This window comes from Podarcis pityusensis (assembly GCF_964106645.2).
Source record: "Podarcis pityusensis genome assembly, chromosome: 17".
Classification (NCBI taxonomy): Eukaryota; Metazoa; Chordata; class Lepidosauria; order Squamata; family Lacertidae; genus Podarcis; species Podarcis pityusensis.
Genome location: NC_138042.1, coordinates 6,230,025 through 6,252,147, shown reverse-complemented (window position 1 = coordinate 6,252,147; position 22,123 = coordinate 6,230,025). Strand labels below are relative to the sequence as shown.

Sequence of the window (22,123 nt, the reverse complement as noted above, 5' to 3'; positions counted from 1 at the left end):
GGGACTGTCCCTGGGAAACGGGGACATCTGGTAACCATAATCTACTTGCACTGTGTGCTTTTTGAACTGCTAGGTTGGCAGGAGCTGGGACTGAACAACGGGGGCTCACCCCGTTGTGGGGATTCGAACTGCCGATCTTTCGATCAGCAAGCCCAAGTGGCACAGTGGTTACTTATCTTTAAAATGGACTTGGAGCCAGACAGCCTTTCACATAGAGAATGCCTTCCAACAGAGGACTTTAAAGGAGGACACAGGACCATTTGCATACATACTAGGCAGATGGTAGAGATTATGACGTTTCTGAACTAGTATCAAGGTACACTGAAGGAGTAGCCTGAACAAGTGGAAAATTAATCCAGCAGGACAGATATACTATTTACTGGGGAGTCACGAGTCCTAAAGAATGTGTATGATGGGGTTGCACTTTGCTTTTGTTGCTTATGGGTACTCCAGCACTGCCTGAGATTGCCCAGGTGGTTGGGATGACTTCTTAAACACTTTTGGCCGGTGTAGCTGTTCTGTCCTTTTCCTGGAGAAGTCAGACTTGGCCACAGTCATCCATGTGTTGCACGCCAATCTCCCAGTGGGACAAGATTCCAGGAGTTCTAGGCACTTACTCGGGGTTCACTTTCCTCGGAATGAGGGACAGATGAGACTGTGGTGTCTTTGTGATATATGGTTTATTTACACATGCTTCTCCCATAGTCACAGCCTTGGATTCCAGCAGAAATCAAGCATGTCTCTCCCTCACAAGCTTCAGCCTGCAGCCTGCTTCTAGCTTCCAGTTCACACACACACAACACAACTCTGGCTTTTGTCCGTATAACTAACAGCCAGTTGAGGGAGAGGGCCAACCCATTTGACTTCTGACACAGAGCCACTTCCTTTGTTACCTTAATGACCCATACTTGGGGAACCATTACCTCATCAGGAAGCTGGTCTGGCGATTCCAGCAACTGAAACCTTGCTGGATCCAGGAATTAAGAGATGCACCCCCGCCCCCAACGCACAGCACATGGAGTTATGATATGCAAATTAGACTACAATAATACAATGAAAAGACTACAATAATACAATGAAAGTCAAGTGCATTTAAAGAGTGTTTAGAGATTTCAATTGGTTCAAAATGTGGCTGCCAGGATATTAACTGGAGTTAGTCGCACATAACATATAACTGCTATGTTGCTTTTTAGAATTGTAGGGCCCCTGAGTGCAGGGGTGTGCAACAGGTTGATTATGATCTACCTATCAATCGCAGGATGTACCTGGTCGATCCTGATCGTTTGCGGGACCCTGATTCCCCCCCCCAAAAGACTCAATGACTTTGGCTGACCCTCCCTCCCCAAAAGCTCAGCAACTTCGGTCAATTCAGTGGGTAGATCACTGCCAGTTTATTTATACTGGGAGTAGATCACAGTCTCTTGGAAATTGGACACCCCTAGTGCAACCCCTGCCATGCAGGAATATGCAGCTGTCCCATACTGAGCTCCATCATAGAGAGGAGAGGTGGACTTACGGAGAAGGAAATTGCTACATCATCCATAACTGGCAAACACCACTCTGCTGTGTGATGATGAGTCATCTTCCCTTGGAGTAATTTCAAAGCTACTCCATTGTCCTACAAAAAGTCGGATTTTCTGAGTGGGGATGAAGGCTAAACAGGGAAGGCATACCTGATATCAAGGAGGTTCGTTGTCAAAAGCAGGTGAGCAAAATGTGTCTTTCCCAAGTGTGGAAAAGTCAGTACAGTGGTACCTTGGGTTACATACGCTTCAGGTTACAGACTCCGCTAACCCAGAAATAGTACCTTGGGTTAAGAACTTTGCTTCAGGATCAGAACAGAAATCTTGCTCTGGCAGCACAGCAGCAGCAGGAGGCCCCATTAGCTAAAGTGCTTCAGGTTAAGAACAGGTTCAGGTTAAGAACGGACCTACGGAACGAATTAAGTACTTAACCCGAGGTACCACTGTACCAAGTGTGGTAGCAACTCTAACTATTTCTAAGATTGCTGTTGGTTTGTTTAGTAGCCGTAGTTGGTGTGCAACATTAATCTTTAAATTGTTTGGTGTATTTTATTGATTTTTCTAGCCACCTTGATTATTCTTTTTATGGACAGAATTTTTTAATATATCAACATCCCCACCATCAGCAACACACTCAGTGCATTCATGAAAAAGACACTGTGCCTTTTCCAGGTGCCTGCTTCCTCAGAAAATCTCTGATCCTGCCGAGAAGCCTCCGTGCAGCTGCCTTTATGTCCTGGTTCCTCAGGCTGTAGATGAAGGGGTTCAGCATGGGTGTGACCACTGCATACAAGAGAGAGATGACGGTGCCTTTCTGGGCTGCGTAAGCAGAGGCAGGCTGGAAGTAGAGGGAGCTGATGGTGCCGTAGAACAAGACCACTGCAGCCAAGTGGGAGCCACAGGTGGAGAAGGCTTTGCGCTTCCTAGCGGTAGGTGGGACTCTCATGATAGCACAGAAGATGTGGATGTAGGAGATGAAGATGAGAACAAAAGGCCCTAGGATATCCACAACTCCCTCTGTCTGCACCAGAATTTTTATGAACCCTGTGTCAGAGCAGGAGAGTTCCAAAAGAGGATAGACGTCACAGAAGAGGTAGGGGATCTCCCTAGAGGCACAGAAAGACAGGCGGGATACCAGAAGAGTGTAGAGCAAGGAGTGGAGAGCGGAAACGATCCAGGACCCAGAAGCCAAAATGAGGCAGCACTTGTGGCTCATCAGGGTGGTGTAATGTAAAGGGCGGCAGATGGCAACATAGCGGTCATAAGCCATGCAGGCCAAGAGGAAATTATCAGTGTTGCCAAATGTCAAGAAGAAATACATCTGGATCAAGCAGCCATTGAAGGAGATGGTCTTGGTTTCGGACATCAAACTCATCAATATCTTAGGAACAGTGGTGGAAGCAAACATGGCATCTGCCAGCGAGAGGTAGCTGAGGAAGAAGTACATTGGGGCGCGACGGAGGTGGTCATCAAAGCGGATCAGCAGGATTATCAAAAGGTTCCCTAGTAGGGTTAACAGGTAGATGAAGAGAAAAAGAAAGAAGAGGAGACTCTGATGTTCTGCTAGGGCAGAGATACCCAAAAGGACCATTTCAGAGATGCTTGTCTGGTTCTTTCTGGCCATTTTACATCTGTAAAAGGGAATGAGAGACCAAGATACCGTTTAACTGCTGCTGTGCAACCTTGCAACTTAGCCACACAACGAGAAGGGTTCGGTTGGGTCTTGCTTACCTGCAGCAGGTCACAGATTTCCCTTTGGAGAATGTGGCAGCTGAGCTCACAAAAGACACACACACAAACAATTTGAATCAAGGCTACAACCTACTTCACATATCTGTGCGGCAAAATGTGTGAGCCACTTTACTGAGATAGGGTTGTATTTATTGAGTACAATTATGCCCCATGGTGTGTGGGGTGTGTGTGTGTGCCAGGAGGGCCGTTGCCCTGGGCGCACATTGGGGGGAGCACGAACCAGGTGCCCCCCCGGCACATGAGTGCCCGCCTGTCAGCAACAGGGGCTGGGGTGCACAGAAGATGCTCTTTGCTCTCTGTGCCCTGCCCCCAGCCTGGCGTACAAATGCCTGCCTGGCAACAGTGAAGGCTGGGGGGCACGGAGGGTGAAGAGCACCCGCTGTGCCCTCTGCCTGCCCAGCGGCATCAGCAGCAAGGGCTGGGTGAGCGCCCCCTGGCACGGGTACACCCACTCCAGGCTCTGGCAGATGGTACTATGCCCTTGTTTATATGCCCCTGTTTATTTTCTTCCATCCTGGTTCTTAAGGAGGTGTAGGCTACATTCATGCCATACATGTAAAGCATGACTTCCCCTGAAGAATCCTGGGAATTGTATTTTACCTTTCATAGAACTACAGTACCCAGCATCCTTTGCAGTTCTCAGGCTTCTTTGGGGGAAGTCACTTTATTTTACATGGCCCAAAATGCCCCCATTCTTCTATAACATCAGGGCTGCTTCCTTCCTGTTCCTTTCCTCCTTATATTCTGGGCTTCCCCACACCTCTTTTTATGTAGTTTCGGAAAACAACAACAACAGCAACAATTTACTATTTATACCCTGCCCATCTGGCTGGGTTTCCCCAGCCACTCTGGGCGGCTTCCAACAAAATATTAAAATACAATAGTCCATCAAACATTAATAGCTTCCCTAAATAGGGCTGCCTTCAGATGTCTTCTAAAAGTCTGGTAGTCATTTTTCTCTTTGACATCTGGTGGGAGGGCGTTCCACAGGGCGGGTGCCACTACCGAGAAGGCCCTCGTTCCCTGTAACTTGGCTTCTTGCAGTGAGGGAACTGCCAGAAGGCCCTCAGCGCTGGACCTCAGCGTCCGGGCAGAACGATGGGGTGGAGACGCTCCTTCAGGTATACTGGGCTGAGGCTGTTTAGGGCTTTAAAGGTCAGCACCAACGCTTGGAAACGTACTGGGAGCCAATGTAGGTCTTTCAAGACCGGTGTTATGTGGTCTCAGCAGCCACTCCCAGTCACCAGTCTAGCTGGATTAGTTGTAGTTTCTGAGTCACCTTCAAAGGTAGCCCCACATAGACACATTGCAGTAGTCCAAGCGAGAGCATGCACCACTCTGGCGAGACAGTCCCTGGGCAGATAGAGTCTCAGCCTGCATACCAGATGGAGCTGATAAACAGCTGCCCTGGACACAGAATTTACCTGCACCTCCATGGACAGCTGTGAGTCCAAAATGATTCCCAGGCTGCACACCTGGTCCTTCAGGGGCACAGTTACCCCATTCAGGACCAGGGAATCCTCCACACCTGCCCACCTCCTGTCCCCCCAAAACAGTACTTCTGTCTTGTCAGGATTCAACCTCAATCTGTTAGCTGCCATCCATCCTCCAACTGCCTCCAGACACTCACACAGGACCTTTAGCGCCTTCACTGGTTCTGATTTGAAAGAGAGGTAGAGCTGGATATCATCCGCATACTGATGAACAATTGGAACAATTGGAAGATACAGTATTCAACATGTTTGTCTTGATGTAGCTCAAAGACAATGACCAAGTGTGTGGCAGTCACGAAAAAGGCAAATTTCATTTTAGGGATTGCAGGGGAAGGGATTGAAAAATCAAACTGCCCTATGTCAATATCATAATGCCAACATACAAATATGTGACTTGGAACGCTGTGCATTGTTCTTCTCACCTCCCTCATAATACTAGAAATCAGTACCATCCAAATAAGCTGAACACTGGATGATTCAGCATGGACCAATGAAAGTGATTCATTGATTCATCAAAGAGTGCTTACTTAAACTATGGAATGTTCTCCACAGGATGACCTGTTTGGATGATTTTAAAAGAGGATTATTATTATTATTTTATTATGTATTCCATTTCTATACCGCCCATCATCTGAGAATCTCATGGTGGACCAATGGTCTGATTGGGCAATATGAGGTAGTTTCCTAGGTACTTCCCTGGAATTTGTATTTACTTTAAACTGCATACAAAGAACCATGTGATGAAGAATTGCTATAGAAGAAGTAAATAAATGTCCAATGTCCAAAATGTCTGGATTTGGCTTCCATGTTTCTCATACTTTCAGTCCTCCTCACTCAATCCCAGCTCCCATCAGCCCCAGCCACCAAGACGGAGAGAATTGAAGTTCAACATCTGGACCATCAATTCTCCATTCCTGACTTATGGGAGCAGGAGATGGTGATGCCCACCGGATATATGGCTCTTAAATAAAGTGACTGGGACTCACCTGATAAGGAGGTGCTAGTTCCACAAAGTTGGTGCACCCGCCTGTTGACAAAACAGGAATCTGTGTGTGGTAGAAAATATATCCATTCAGGAAAGAAAGCATGATAGCCAGCTTGGAAACTGGCTGAGAGAGATTCTTTTTTCCTTCCTGCAGGCTCAGTAAGATCTCTTTTATTTGGATGTTAGATAAAAACATTACAAAGTGTAAGGTGGCAGTTGTTTAAAATCAACAGGATGCCTTCTCCATCTTGGATGTACAAGTTCCACTGCACCTTTTAATCCTGAATGGAGCATATATTTCATTTCATGGAAGTTGTGCAATCTCCAAGGAGGAAAGAGGCCTCTTGACGGTTGAAATTTTGCTGGGCTGCAGCAATGAACACCTCCTTGACCATTAGGATCGGTGAGAAATCGCAACTGGGAGAAATGTGTGATATGAATAAAATAGATACATAAATAAACTGTTTCATTGGGCTGAGAAACAGTCCCCCGGAGCATTGATAGCAGTGGAGAACTGTGCCACAGAGAGTTTGTTAATTGGCACAGTTCTCCACTGTTCCATCCATATCAACATGTAAGGCCAAGACCATCTGTCCCTTAGGGAGCAAAGTAGTGGAATAATGTAAAGCCTCCAGGAATGGGGCAATGTTTGCAGAGGTTTCTTTCCGTGATCATCTTTGCATTTACAAATTTACAGGATGATAGGGAATGTAAGAAACAAAATGGATGCAATGGAATGAAAGTAGCAGCTGGCAATCTACCTGTTACAAACTAAACAGCTCTGTACAGTGGTACCTCGGGTTACAAACTTAATTCGTTCCGGAAGCCTGTTCTTAACCCAAAGCGTTCTTAACCCGAGGCACGCATTCCCTACATAGGCCTCCTGTGGTCCCGGAAGTGGATTGCGTTCATATCCCGGGGCAAAGTTCGCAACCCAGGACACCTACTTCCGGGTTTGTGGAGTTTGTAACCCGAAGCGTTCATAAGCAGGACTGTTTGTAACCCGAGGTACCACTGTGTGTAGTTTATAAAAACTCATTAACAATAATGTACAGCATTTCAACAGCTTCTGTTACATGAAACCTTAAATAATATATATACAATGCTAAAATAATAATGACTTGCGAAACTCGGTATCTCAAAGCCAAGCAGTCGAAACACTTGGACTTGGCTCTTTTTTGAAAGATGAGCAAAGTGCTGTTCCAAGGATGGAGCTGACCTACAGTGGTACCTTGGGTTACATACGCTTCAGGTTACATACGCTTCAGGTTACAGACTCCCCTAACGCAGAAATAGTGCTTCAGGTTAAGAACTTTGCTTCAGGATGAGAACAGAAATCGGGCTCTGGCGGCGCAGCAGCAGTAGGAGGCCCCATTAGCTAAAGTGGTGCTTCAGGTTAAGAACAGTTTCAGGTTAAGTACGGACCTCCAGAACGAATTAAGTACTTAACCTGAGGTACCACTGTATTTGGTGCAGCATTTAACTTCCATTGTATAGCTCCTTTTCGGGCCGACCAGAAGAAGATTCAAGAAACAGAGAATGAAATCTGGGTATCTTGTTGTAGGAGTTCCATTGGGACTGCACCAGCACAAGTATATGCATAGAGAGTTTCTCTCATGGACTTATTTCAGAAATATTTGGACTGCTTGCCTTTGTAATTAATGAGTTTTTGTAAACTACATACAGAGTTGTTTAGTTTGTGATTTATCTCTCTGTATTCCTTGGGAGTGATGTGGCACTCTACCTGTTAGCTTCCAAATTAAGAGACAAGTATCTATGAAATCTCCAGGAACTCTCTGCTATTTATGGGGAGTGATCTCTTCTTGACTGTCGGTTTTATACTTGAGGCATTCAAGCATATTCTGGAAAATTTAAGTTTGTGCAATTAAAGTGGATTGCTCTATCACCCTTGCACAACAAATCCACTTTATGGGGAAAAAACTACTTCTTGTGGTTATTAAAGTGATAGGAAAATGCACTGAAAAGTGTGGATTAAGAAGAGAGAAGATACATAAACACCAAGCAAGGAAATCAGATCTGCTCACTGTCCTCACAGTGAGAAGATAAACCAACCCAGATTAATTCACAATAAAGACCAGATGTCATCTAACCTGTGTGGAAACTTTGTGCAAGTAAATCAGGATGAGCTCATTATATAATCATATATTTTTCAAACTTATTTTTATTAGTTTTCATATTGTTATGGAACCACAGAGACAAGTAAACAACAACAAAAATTCATTAATATAGCCAACTAAAGGCAGAGCATACAAAATGTAAACATATAATAACAGAATCTAAAATCATGAGAACCATTTTTCTCATGAGTAGAAATGCTAGTAAATCTGAAATTGTATGAAATAAAATATCACATACTGAATATAAATGATCAGGATCTTCCGTTCCCTTAGATTCCAATTAACTCGCATTATTTTTTTGTAATAATTAAATTCCAGAGATTTTTATACCATTATAAAATATATAACAATTAACAGTTTCTACTGTTGTGTTTTGGGACTGTTGTGGGACATGGGTGGCGCTGTGGTCTAAACCACAGATCCTAGGGCTTGCCGATCAGAAGGTCAGCGATTTGAATCCCCGCAACAGGGTGAGCTCCCGTTGTTCGGTCCTAGCTCCTGCCCACCTAGCAGTTTGAAAGCACGTCAAAGTGCTCTGGCAGGAAGGTAAACGGCATTTTCGTGCACTGCTCTGGTTTGCCAGAAGCGGCTTAGTCATGCTGGCCCCATGACCTGGAAAAACTGTCTGTGGACAAACGCCGGCTCCCTCGGCCAGTAAAGCGAGATGAGCGCCGCAACCCCAGAGTTGTTCGCGACTGGACGTAATGGTCAGGAGTCACTTTACCCTTTACCTTTACTGTTGTGTTATAGAGATCCTGGGAGCTGCTAGAATTCATCTCAAAAGTTCATTTTGACAAACTTTTGGATGGAATCTTGGGGAGGTTTCAAGTGAATGAGGGGGCAAAATTGTCTCTGCATTTTGGGATCAGGGTTGGTGAATTTCAACTTGGGCCACTTCTCCCAGCCTGATCTTCCACACAGGAGTGTCGCAAGGAGGCAAGGAGGAGTAATGTAAACTACCCTGAGCTCCATTGAAGAAGATTGGGATAAATGCGTATTAATCATAATAAATCACACCCCATCAGTATTTTATTAAGCAGAAAAATCGGGTGAAAATCAGCTGTAATTAATAAACAGCTATACTAAATTGATTTTACATACCAGTTCTAACTTCTCCCTAAGAATTCTGGAATTGTAGTTTGGTGAGGATGCTGAGGACTCACAGAGATCTCTCATCCCCCACACTTAAATATGGTTTTTGACAGAGAAGGAATGACCATCAAGCCTGTTTAAATCTTCCCTGGTGTCCTTTGTCTTCTAACATCCTTGAACCATTTTCATCTTGATGATCAGTCTTCTCAAAGCAGCTTTCATCTCCTTATTCCTGAGGGTGTAAATGAAGGGGTTCAGCATGGGGGTCACCACAGTGTACACGAGAGAAGCGACAATGCTATTCTGGTCAGACTTCCTGGAGAAGGTCGGCTGCAAGTAGACCCAACAGAGGGTGCCATAGAAGAGGACTACCACAGCCAGATGAGAACCACACGTGGAGAAGGCCTTGCGTTTTCCATTGGTGGATGGGACATTTAGAATGGTGTAAAAAATGTACACGTAGGAAATCACAATGAAGAAGAATGGGCCCAAAACATCCAAAAAGCCCTCAATTTGAGCTGTGGTCTTCACAGTGCTTGTGTCTGAGCACGCAAGTCCCAGCAATGGGTAGATCTCACAGAAGAATTGGGGGATCTCCTGAGAGGAGCAGAAGGTCAGATGGGACATTAACAGCGTATACAGAAGGGAATGGAGAGATGCCAGGAGCCAACAACCAACCACCAGTAGGAGGCAACGTTTGTGGTTCATGCGTGTGGCATAGTGTAATGGGTGGCAGATGGCCACGTAGCGATCATAAGCCATGGAAGCCAAGATGAAGCTGTCTGTGTTGCCAAACGCCATGTAGAAATACACCTGCAAAAAACAACCACCATAGGAGATGGTCTTGACCTGAAAGAGGAGGTTCTGCAGCATCTTGGGGACAATCACAGAAGCAAAGCCCACGTCTGCCAAAGAAAGGTGGCTAAGGAAAAAATACATTGGTGTGTGGAGGAGGTGAGCATCAGAGTAGACCAGCAGGACAATCAGCAGGTTCCCCAGAAGGATCAACAGGTACATGGTGAGGAAGAGCAAGGCAAAGAGATGCTGATGCTCTGGCCGGGCAGAGACATCCAGGAGAATGAACTGCAATGGGCCCGTGTGGTTCTCTTCTCTCATGGCTCAGCTGTGAAAAGTAAGGGAAGAGAGACAGGCATGTACAACTTCTTGACACACCCACTAAAAGGACCAAGGTGAATGTCTTAGGCTGGTGGGGAAAGGGAAGAGAGGCTTGCTCATCCAAATGAGTGTCTGTAGGTAGTTGGAGGGTGGATGGCGGCTAATGTATTGAAGTTGAATTCCAACAAGGCAAAAGTATTGTTTCTGGGGGACGGGGTGGGCAGGTCTGGAGAACTCCCTGATCCTCAATGGGGTAACTGTGCCCTGAAGGACCAGGTGCACAACCTGGGAGTCTTTTGGACTAACAGCTATCCATGGAGTCACAGGTTAATTCTGTGTCCAGGGCGGCTGTCTACCAGCTCCATCTGCTATGCAGGCTGAGACCCTACCTGCCTGTGCACTGTCTTTCCAGAGTGGTCCAAGCTCTGGTTATCTCCTGCTTGGACTATTGCAATGTGCTCTATATAAATGTGTGTGTGTGTGTGTGTGTGTGTGTGTGTGTGTGTGTGAGAGAGAGAGAGAGAGAGAGAGAGAGATATCACATTAAATTTTTGAAGCATTTGCTATTATTATTTTATGCCTCAGAATAACCAGAGATACAGATGCCTTTGAGGAGGAATTACATGTGACTGGAAACAGAGTGTGCTTATGGGGGGTAAATGCATCCCTTTGCCATCACTAAATGACAACAGCAATCTGCATGAGATGATCTCAGTTGTCACACCATGGATTTTCTAAACTACATGGTACCTGCTCTTGGAGAAATTATTCCTTCCCTTCAGGGTTTGTGCTAAAGCATGGAAGTGGACACATGAGGAGCTCTCAAATTAAGAGAGTGAGAGAACGAATCAGACTAAAAAAGGAAGGAGAGTAGAGTAGATGGTCTATCTCATTCATCCCTCCATCTCAGGAAATGTTTCTTTTAAACCTCCTGCCATTAAGAATCACATCCATTACAGCAGAGTCCTCAAGATACCACTCTGTCTGTCTGTAAACCTAGAAGGATCCTCCTGAGTACCTCTGAAATTTGTTGCAAGTCATCTTGTGGAAAATCTTTTAGAAATGAGACGTAAATACGATGATAAATAAATAATCTTGGATGCTGACTGCTGCCTACCTAACAGATTCCTTCCCCTTCTTTACTTACTGTAGTTGCTATTAGAACACATTCTCTAAGGAAACACTGGTGGATATTTGGCATTTACATTCACAGAAGGGATTTGTGTGTGTGTGTGAAAGTAAATTCATTTCTGCTCTACACCATAAGCCTTCTTGTTTGATCCATGTTGAGTTGATCTGCCGTTGCTCTTGACAATATCTCAAAATGGCTGAATTATATCCTCTCTCTCCAAAAGAGGACTAGTTGGGAGAGAGCAGATAGCATAAGCAAATCAACATTGTGTGGAAAGAGTTTGCAATGGAACCAAACGAAATGGATGCCCTGTATAGAAAGCAGGAGAGCTCTGAGCCCCCAGCTGGAGGGGTCCAGGGCAACTACAGGGCCCAATCCCAGGTTAGCAAAGATTCCTGGCTCCAGGCAACCCAGATTTTATACAGTGCAGGTGCTCACCAGGTAAGCAATGTCCAACTTGCTCAGCAGGTTGTCATCTCAGTGTGGAAGAAGTCATTGGATTCCAGCAAGAAGTGAGCAAATGAAATGAGGTCCAGTGGTTGAAAGGGAATTGGGGTGAGCTGGGGAAAGTCGTGGCATGACAATCCATTAGTACTGTGACTCAGTCAGAAATGTCGAGTTAGCGAAGCTCTCTGCTGCATAAAAATGAAGTCATGTAGATTTTTCTGTCTGTCTATCATGCAGCGTCATTGCTGGTCTTGCAGTCCCTACGTTACAAAAGAGATTTATCTTCCTTTCTTGAGTCCTAGCCTGGGTTGTTGCAGCATGGAAGAGCACGCATCTGCATGGCAGTGAGGTATTTTTCAGTTGAGAAGATGCTTTATGTCTCTGAGGGACATGTTTTATTTCCCTGTGTCAGTGGTGTTTGGCACTGTGTATCCCACAAGGAACTTGTTAACTTCGAAACAGCTCCCTTCACTTGGGAATCCTCCAGTGCCACCACTCCTTCCACTTGAGGAATGGCCATAGGGTGTTTCAAGTGGCGTTTGCAAGCACAGATGTGGCAGACCTAAGGCTTGTTGGATCTACTTTGTTTGTTGCTAGGATGCCTCCTATCCACCCCCGAGTATCTACCACCCAGAGACAAGAACAGAAGATAATACTGTTAGACTTAAAGAGCAGAGGGCTTCTGGGCACATTCTGAGCCCTAAGAGTTGGCTTTCAGAACCAGAACTAAACTGAGCTTATGGTCTTTGACTCAAAAGTCCACCCCTGATTAGCTATCTTCATTTCAGCAGTCTAATTTAGGTGGGGAAAGTGGTTGTAGCCGGGGCTTTTTTTTCAACCAGAACTTACCGGAACTCAGTTCTGGCACCTCTCAGGTGGGCACCATTGCCATTTTAGGAGAACAAGGGAGGTGAGTTCCGGCACCACTTTTTCTAGAAAAATAGCATTGATTGTAACACTGTTTTCATTGATAAACAACTGGAAATAAGAAACACTTATTGATCTGCTACAAGTCACCCAGATAGATTTACCAGTAAATCCCAGTATACCTTCTCTCCACCTCTGCACCAAAGAAGCAGGCAGCAGTTATATAAAAGAAAATCCTTTATTTTTATTGTTGCACTGTTTACGGCATCTGCCGAAAACATTTTTGCTTAGGCAGATCAACTCACATATGTAGTTGACATGTATCTTAATGTGTAGTTTTATCTTATGATGTATATTTCCCCCTGAATTTCTCTAATCTTTTATTAATATTTTTATTATTTCCATTCAACAGAAAAGATACCATACCAACAGAAGAGAAATATTACACTAATCATCTCCAGTTATCTTCCTCATCAGAACTTTAAGAATCCATCATTAACACTCAGAAATACTCCATGTAACCTACAGCAATCCAAACATTTATTCTATCTTTACATGAAAATATTTTGTCAATAATGATGATGATATTATTTATACCCCAGCCATCTGGCTTATATAATATTTCTTAAACATTATATAAGGTTTGTGGGACTATATAAAAGGTAAAAGGTACCCCTGACCGGTAGGTCCAGTCGCAAACGACTCTGGGGTTGTGGCACCCATCTTGCTTTACTGACCAAGGGAGCCAACATTTGTCCGCAAATAGTTTTTCTGGGTCATGTGGCCAGCATGACTAAGCCGCTTCTGGCGAAACCAGAGCAGCGCACAGAAATGACGTTTACCTTCCCGCTGGAGTGGTACCTATTTATCTACTTGCACTTTGATGTGCTTTTGAACTGCTAGGTGGACAGGAGCTGGGACTGAACAATGGGTGCTTACCCCATCATGGGGATTTGAACCGCTGACCTTCCGATCGGCAAGCCCTAGGCTCTGTGGTTTAGACCACAGCACCACCCGCATCCCATGGGACTATATAGTAATAGCAAATTTAACATATTATATGGTATTGGGGCTATACATTGTCCCCCTTTCAATACTGTTAGTTTCTGCAAAAGTTTTGGGGCAGGCATACTGCTTCATTTCCATTTCCATGCCACAAATTTTCCAGGAATATTTTTGTTCTGCTTTTGTATTGCTGTAGTGCAAGAGTGACCCTCTGGATGGCAATAATGCAGTAACACTGGGGGAGCGTGTTGTGTGGAGGGTTCAGTATCTATCCACTACTTATGCACTATTCCTGCCTCAGTGATATTTTGCAGAACGCATATGCAGCCTCCTTCCCCACCTAAAGCTTCTTGGTACCAGGCTATAGAGTTGGGAGTATCCTATACCTGAGGCTGGGAAGATGTGCATCATGGAATAGGTCCCTTTGAGAGACTGTGGAAGTTCAGTTGTGAGTTCATTTTCTTTCTGACCTGTATCTGTGTGGTTAAGAGTTCTGCTCTGTGAAGAAAAAATGCGGATTCTGTTCCCATATCAGGGCCTTCTGCTGGCTAGAGGCTACACTCACTGAGCTATCCGCAAACACATTGAGTTTCTCTGTGGTGGATGTCCTTTCTCAGTGGAGAAGCACCTCCACTTCTCTCCAGTCTAGGCCTCTCCCCTCTGCCAGTAGACCTGAGGGTTAGGATTGCTCTGCCATGTGTTTTAATATTACTGTAAGTCACCTTGTGAATGTAAATAAAGAACGAATTATATTATGAATTCATTTATTATAACAGTTTTTATATATCAGCCTTTAATACAATTCACAACAGTGGTTTACAATAAAATTCAGTTAACTATAATCATTATACATAAGTAACTAATACGACATACAACCTGGGACCCTTGTACCTACAGGACCGCCTTTCCTGGTATGCCCCATGGAGGACCTTATGGTCCACAAATAATAACATCTTGAAGGTCCTGGGCCTCAAGGTGGTTAGACTGGCCCCAGTCTAGTGGAACACCCTGCCGCAAGAGACTAGGGCCCTGCGGGACTTGACATCTTTCTGCAGGGCCTGCAAGACGGAGCTGTTCCACCAGGCCTTTGGTCAGGGCTCACTCTGCCCCCTCTCCTTTTACAAGACCCTGCATATAAGTAGTCTCTCTAACTCTTCTCACCGGCTCATACAAATAGCTGAGCCTGGTTAGTACTTAAGGTTCCCAACCCCTATAGTTATAGTTATAATTAGCAGGTAGCCATCTGATCTTATTTTGATTTTAATCTGATTTTAAGCTGTATTTCAGTTGATTGCTGAATTTTATGTCTTAATGTATTATATATTTTGATGTTAGCCGCCCAGAGCCTGGTTCTGGCTGGGGAGGGCGGGATATAAATAATAATAATAATAATAATAATAATAATAATAATAATTCAGAATTACAACTCAAGCAGCATAAAAAGGTAATAAATGCCATCAAACAGAGATGGGGAACCCCTGGCCGTCCAGATGTTGCTGGACTGCAACTTCCACCAGCCCCAGACAGCATGGACAATGGTCAGGGGCGAGCAGAGTTTTTGGTTGTTGTTGTTGATGTCCATCTGTCTCGAGTGACAATGGAAACAGTGCCTCTGGGGCTGAAATCAAACCTCTGCATTAGCAACACCGAATGGACCTCCACGGGTCACAAGCCTGGGCAGTGTGTCTGGAGGTTCTGGGCTGCCCAGACAACAAGACTCCGCTTTCGGCCTCGCTGATGTGGTCCAAAGGAAAGCAGAGCAATATGTTTGGCACCGTCTTGGTTGCTTGAAGAAGGCACACAAGGCACCCTCCAACCGTCATAGGGACTCCTCTCCGGATTTGTGTAGGGTTTACTCTTTAGCCTTTTCTTCTCCCAAAGATGTCCTGCAAGGCAATGGAGGTTTAGGACCAGAGTTTTCCTTCTCCCAAGTGGGTTACTTTCCCAGGTTGATGATCCTCAACTGCCCTCAATTCCTGCATTGCAGGGGTTGGACTACAGGAACTCTGTGATTCTATTATTCTCACTTCCCTCTACAGCATGTGCAGAAAACACCTTCTTGACTGTTGGACCCACTATTGGTGTCATCTGCTCAATCCCATTGTAGTCCCCCCCCCCCATAGAAATGTAGACTAGGACTTCATAGCATTGCACCACAGAAAAATGGCTGCCTCTCAGCTGCAGTTGTGAAGGCCCATGAAAGTGAGTACAAAGGGCAGCTGCTATGTGGCAAAAAGCACTCTGAACTATTTCAGTGCCTTCTTCTCCATGCGATATATTCTTTGAAGGACCATTTTGTGCCATTCATAGGTCTCTCAAGCTTCTCCACTTCAGAAACCAAGCCCTCCAGAATCTCCTTGTGACCTTCTGCATCTCATTGTTCTTCAAGTTGTATATGAAAGGACTGAGCATAGGGGTGGCCACAGTATGGAATATAGATGCCACTTTCGATCTGGAGCCGGAGTAGGTGGACAACGGGCAGGTGTAGGTGCCTATCAGGTTGCCATAGTACAAGGCCACAGTGGTGAGCTGGGCGCTGCAAATGGAGAAGGCCTTGTGCCTCCCAGAGGCTGATGGGACCTTCAACACCTTGGGTACAGTGAAGATGTAGGAGAAGAGGATGAGAGGTCCAAGAGCAGCTGTGGTACCTTCACTGACTGGCAGCATTTCAATATAGGAAGTATCTGAGCAGCTTCAGTAAAGGGTAGAAGGTCACAGAAGAAATGGAGGATTTTTTGAGATGCACAAAAGGTGAAGCCAGATACCTAAAGAACATACAACAAAGAGTGGGCATGTGCCAGGAGCCAAGACCCAGCAGCCAACAGCAGCCAGTGCATATAGTGGTGTCACGTAGTAGGTGGCAAATGGCCACATAGCGGTCTCATGCCATGGAGGCCAAAATGAAGTTATCTGTGGTGCAAGAGAGCAAAAAGAAGTACAGTTGGGCCAGGCAGCCGCTATAGGTGTGTGTCTGAGCCAGCAAGATCGGAAGCATTTTAGGTACTGTAGTGGAGATGATTCGTAGATCAGTCAATGACCGGTGTTTGAGGAAGAAATACACGTGGGCACGCAAAAGGCTGGTGTTGGAGAAGATCAGCAAGAAAATCAAGAGGTTCCCCAGAAGCCGAAGGAGAGGAAAATGGGGAAGAGGAGTCCCTGGAAGTCCAGTGCAGATGAGAGACCCAGCGGGATGAATCAAGTAAGGTCAGTTTGTTCCATGGGTCTAATGAGAATGTGAATGCATTCTTATTCATATCTCAGTCCTGCATTGCATCTAGATGCATAGATCCATTTGGGGGTAGAGAAGAAGAAATACATTTCTTTACTTAAAGCATTTGATATGCCAGCCTTCTGTTGAAAGGAATCTTGCAACCTAACTGTTAAAAATAGTTAAATATTAAATTATTAATTAAATAATTAAAAATAATCAGCACACAACACTGAAATGCCTGTATCTTTAAGAAGATTTTAAAGGTATATTAAAAGACCTGGGGGAATTTTAAAAGTTCTTCATCCGGCAGTGAAGAACAGAGGCACACTGAAAGCTGCCTGATACCATCTCAGCCCAATCGTCCAGAGAACTCAGTCCTGCTGACATGGACTGACAGCAGCCCTACCTGGAGGTGCCTGGGATTGAATTTGGGACTGTTTGCAAGCAAAGCAGTTGCTCTACCTCCAAGCTAAGGCGCCTCCCCTGAATATTTGTCAACAGGCAAGTCTCTCTTTGAAGAGAAGTGTGCGGCCACCACGGAAAAGGCTCATTCCTGAGTTGTTACATGTCTAACGTCTGAAAGTGAGGACGCAGAAAATGACCTCAGTGTTCAGGAAAGTTCCCATGGAGCAAGCAGCCTTTCTTTTAAACACCTCCATCTTAAGCCAAATAGGGCTTTGAAGGCTACACTTTGAATTGTACTCAGAAGCAGTCCAGCAACTACAGTATAAATTTAGCTGGAGCAAATATTGTGGTTTTATATATGTAGCAAATGGCTGAAAAGCTAGATAAAAGTTGGCATCTTCCCACTGATTGCCCTCTTTGTTGGTTTTCCAAACTGGTGCATGGCTGACCCTTTAATCATCTCATATCCTCTATGCCTCTTGTCCTCTGAAACCAAAGTCTCAGTAGCCTTCTCATTGCCTCGTGCATCTCAGTGTTCCTCAGGCTATATATGAAAGGATTGAGCATCGGCGTCACCACCGTATAGAATATAGATGCCACTTTCAATCTGGAGCCAGAGTAGGTGGATGAGGGGCGGATGTAGGTGCCCATCAGGCTGCCATAGAATATGGCCACAGTGGTGAGGTGGGCGCTGCAAGTGGAGAAGGCCTTATACTTCCCAGAAGCTGATGGAACCTTCAAAACCATCGATAAAATGAAGAGGTAGGAGAGGAGAATGAGTATGAGAGGTCCAAGCATGGTTGCTGTGCCTTCAATCATGAGCAGTGTTTCAGCTGATGAGGTGTCTGAGCAGGAGAGCTTGAGCAAAGGGTGCATGTCGCAGAAGAAATGGGGGATTTCTCGGGAGCCACAGAAGGAGAGTTTAGAGATCGTAGATATATACAGTATTCCCTGGGAAAAAGACAGGAGCCAAGACCCAAAAGCCAACAGCAGGCAGCGCTTGTAGCTCATGATGGTCGTGTAATGTAGCGGGTGGCAGATGGCCACGTAGCGGTCATATGCCATGGAGGCCAAGAGGAAGTTATCTGTGGTGCAGAAGACCACAAAGAAATACAGTTGGGCCAAGCAGCCATTGTAGGAGATGGTGTTTGATTGAGAAACCAAGATGTGCAGCATCTTGGGCACAGTGTTGGAGCTGAATCCTAGGTCAGCCAAGGACAGGTGGCTGAGGAAGAAGTACATGGGGGCATAGAAGAGAGAGCTGTTGGAGAAGATCAGGATGATGATCAAGAGGTTCCCCAGAAGGCTAATTAGGTACATAAAGAGGAAGATGGGAAAGAGGAGCCCCCCAAACTCTGGCGCAGAGGAGAGGCCCAGGAGGATGAATCCAGCAAAGCTGGTTTGGTTGTCTTGTCCCTTTTCCATGGCTCTGCTGAGAATGGAAATAAAAGAAATGGAATCATGTTCTTATTTACACCCAGGTTCTATACTTCATCCTATGCAATAATAAAATAAATACATCTAGTTTCAAAGATGATAGATGCAGGGAAGGGGAAACAGTGACCATCTTATTATAATCAAGCAGACAAATTGGGCTTCCTCTCTACCTTGGTGCCCTTTGGATAATTATGGCCTTTTAAACAGGGAGGGTATTGCTTTTGTTTATTACTGTGTTGTGCATTTTTGTGTTTCTATACTGTAAACTGCCCTGTGATCGTTGGATGAAGTGAGGCACAGAAATTTAATAAATGAATAAAATAATAGGCTGGCTTTATTCAAGATCTGCTGGTTTTGCACTGACTCTCTAACTATGAACCTTCTACTCCTTCCTCACAAGAATTCCAATGCTGCAATCCTGTACCCACTTACCTGGGAGTAAACGCCATTAAATACAAAGAGCCTTACTTCTGAATAGGCATGCAGACCACTGTACTGTAGGGACTCAGCTGTACAGCTGCAAATAAACATTTTAAGTGTGTTTTAAGTGCAACATACAATGTGACACTAGATGCCGATGGTGAGCCTTATGGGAAATTCAGTGTATTTTTAAAAAATGCTTAAAGAAACATTTCCAAACCAGTTTTTAGATTTGTCTAGATTCCACCTAGGTTAACTATAGACTGAATTCTTAATGACTGCTTGGATTTCAGCTTCTTTCTGTGTGGTAGCATTTGAAGAAAACAGTATGTAGGGAGTACCTTCTCTCAGATTAAACTACCAGAGGAAAGATAAGTCTTGGTTGTTAGGAAGAAAGGGAGGGGGGAAGTGGGGAAGTTAGTAGGTCTTCAGGATTACAGAGACTACAAGAAAGAAAGAAAGAAAGAAAGAAAGAAAGAAAGAAAGAAAGAAAGAAAGAAAGAAAGAAAAGTTCACTGAAGGGGTGGGGGAAACAGCAGCTCTTTATGATACCAGAGATTTCTCTAGCCTGGTGTCCAAATAACTGAATCATCAATCACAGTTCTGATTTCACTCATGGCTAAAAAATACTGAAAGTTGGCCTCTTCCCCCACTTTTTATATGCATCACTTTACATTTATATGCCTGTTGCCTTTGTCCATGGAGTTTTCTTGGCAGGGATACTGGAGTGGCTTGCTGGTTCCTGCTCCAGGTGGATCAAGTTTGGTCAAAACTCTCCACTATGACCTGTCCATCTTGGGTGGCCCTGCATGGCATAGCTCATAGCTTCTCTGAGTTATTCAAGCCCCTTCACCATGGCAAGGCAGTGATCCATGAAGGGGTACATTTACTTTTACTTTACATTTACTTACGTTGAACTGCATTTGCCACTTTGTTGCTCATCTGCCAGTCAGCCTCCCTGAGTTTGAAAATGGAATTCATTATTTACCTCTGCACTCACCCAAAATAATGGTTGTTTCCTGCAAACAGTGCTGCTGGGGTCAAATACAGTACCAGGGAGATTAATGTTGGGGAAATAGTGTCCAGATCAGAAAAACTTTCTGGATTAGGCTCTGTGCAGCTGCTCCCCCCCCCCCCCGGTCGCTTTTTCCCAAAATGAAAATGGCCAGATTATGAACACATATTTAAAAGAATACACAATATCTAATTTGCCCCAGAGACAATGGCAAAATGACATTCAGAGGGATACCTGGGCATCTTGAAAAAGGCATTTATGAAAAAGCTCAGCAGTTTCTAAAATAAGGTTCCTGCATCTATCCTGTTCCTTTTGGAGCTGTATAGCAGGGATGGGGAGCCTGTGGCTCTCCAGATACTGTTGGACGTCATCTCCCTTTAGCCCCAGACAGTATGCCCAAGCATGAGAGATGATGGCAGTCCAGAAACACCTGGAGGACCACAGGGTCACCAACTCTGCTGTATCGTGTCACCTGTGCAGCATCAATCACCACCCTGGAAACATAGCAGAATATTACCTACAAGGTTCAGACTCACCTTGTTGAATCTTGGTAGTTTGACAAAGGGATAGTAATGACGATGATGATAAAATGTTTTCTGCTTTCCTATATGGAGGGAAAGCAATTGGAGATTGTGCAACTAGCTTAAAGCGGCAATCAGCATAAAACAGGACCTTTAGATTTCAATGTGAAATTAATGAACCGATGGGAAGCAGGAATTCCGGTGAGAAAATAAGTCAGAGAGCAGAGGATAAATGTAATCAACTTTCGATCATGCCAAATGGTAATGAAAATCCCAGCTATGCTTGCAAAGTTGAAAGGGCAAGAACGACTTGCATACCTGGACATTGGTTTCACTGAAGTAAATAAACTGAAGCAGCAGCAAAGAAGAGCATATAATCGTATCAAACTGGAGAGCATTTCAATGGCATGGGCTTTGGTTGCCAAGGACAAAAGCATCAGGAGAGCATAACTCCACAGGGAAGTTGTTAATCAAAATTAGAGCACCGCACTGCAGGTTCTGTGGTATGAAATTTCCAAGTCCCTCCATACAGCCAACAGGGTATTTTCCACTTTAGTGAAAGATAACTTATGACACAGGTCCTCAACCTTTGGGGGCCTGAGAGCATAGCTGGAAATCTAAGAAACTGTTATGGGCACCAGAAAATACCCTTTTCACAGAAGAGAAACTGGCAAGTCTCAGAACAGCCACCTCCAAATAGGCAAAACAACCCCCCAAACAAACACCAACAAATAAAAAGTAGAAAACATCCTCCCACGAAAAAAAACAGACTCGTAATCTGGGGAACCGGGTTCGCGTCTCTGCTCCTCCACATGTAGTTGCTGGGTAACCTTGGGCTAGTCACACTTCTTTGAAGTCTCTCAGCCCCACTCACATCACAAGGTGTTTGTTGTGGGGGAGTGAGGGAAAGGAGAATGTTAGCCGCTTTGAGACTCCTTCGGGTAGTGATAAAGCGGGATATCAAATCCAAATCCAAACTTCTCCGTATCAAATAACTCCCATCCAAAAAACCCTCCTCAATTTATTTTTAAAAAACATGGGAGGGGCATGGGGCCTTGTTTGTGAGGGTACTATGATGCCCACAGCCACATTGGGGAACCCAGGCATACGCCATATCTAAGGATGAGCTTTCGGAGGAAATTTCAGAAAATAATACAATGCATGAGCTTCAAAGTCATCTTTACAACAAACCTATAAGTAGGTCAGTTTTATTATTACTCCCCTGTTTGCAGATCAGGGACTGAGACAAAGGCCAGTCATGCACATTCCAATCTTTGCCTGTCAGGTAGATTTGTTTGTGCAATGTTTTCTTCAGTTTGGGGTTGGTGTATTTACCAACATGGAGGATATAGGGTGGTGAGCTGTGTGAAACCTCTGCTTAATCCGTAAGGCTTGACAGGGTAGAACTGATTGACAAGGTGGAAGTACTGGGAACCTCAGGAGGAAGTCAGCTTGCTGCTGATGCCTGGAAAGGTCCCAGAACAAATAATTAAACAGTCGGTCTGTGAGCACTTAGAAAAAGAGGCAGTGATTACTAAGATCCAACATGGGTTTCTCAAAAACA

The 22,123-nt window shown here is 44.7% G+C and overlaps 3 protein-coding genes across 3 annotated transcripts; all 3 read right to left on the bottom strand.

Annotated features, from left to right (window-relative positions):
- Nucleotides 1-2,166: 2,166 nt before the first annotated feature.
- LOC308467123 (olfactory receptor 1f45-like) lies at nucleotides 2,167-3,147 on the bottom strand (the record flags this gene model as incomplete). Its single annotated transcript, XM_080988544.1, has 1 exon — nucleotides 2,167-3,147. One exon carries the CDS (start codon nucleotides 3,145-3,147, stop codon nucleotides 2,167-2,169), a length of 981 nt encoding a protein of 326 aa, XP_080844670.1.
- A 6,001-nt stretch (nucleotides 3,148-9,148) lies between these two features.
- On the bottom strand, nucleotides 9,149-10,099 carry LOC308467122 (olfactory receptor 1468-like; the record flags this gene model as incomplete). The annotated part of the gene is made up of 1 exon (XM_080988543.1): nucleotides 9,149-10,099. One exon carries the CDS (start codon nucleotides 10,097-10,099, stop codon nucleotides 9,149-9,151), a length of 951 nt encoding a protein of 316 aa, XP_080844669.1.
- A 7,523-nt stretch (nucleotides 10,100-17,622) lies between these two features.
- LOC308466941 (olfactory receptor 1f45-like) lies at nucleotides 17,623-18,591 on the bottom strand (the record flags this gene model as incomplete). Its single annotated transcript, XM_080988303.1, has 1 exon — nucleotides 17,623-18,591. The coding sequence occupies one exon, from the start codon at nucleotides 18,589-18,591 to the stop codon at nucleotides 17,623-17,625; it is 969 nt and encodes a 322-aa protein (XP_080844429.1).
- Nucleotides 18,592-22,123: the final 3,532 nt, after the last annotated feature.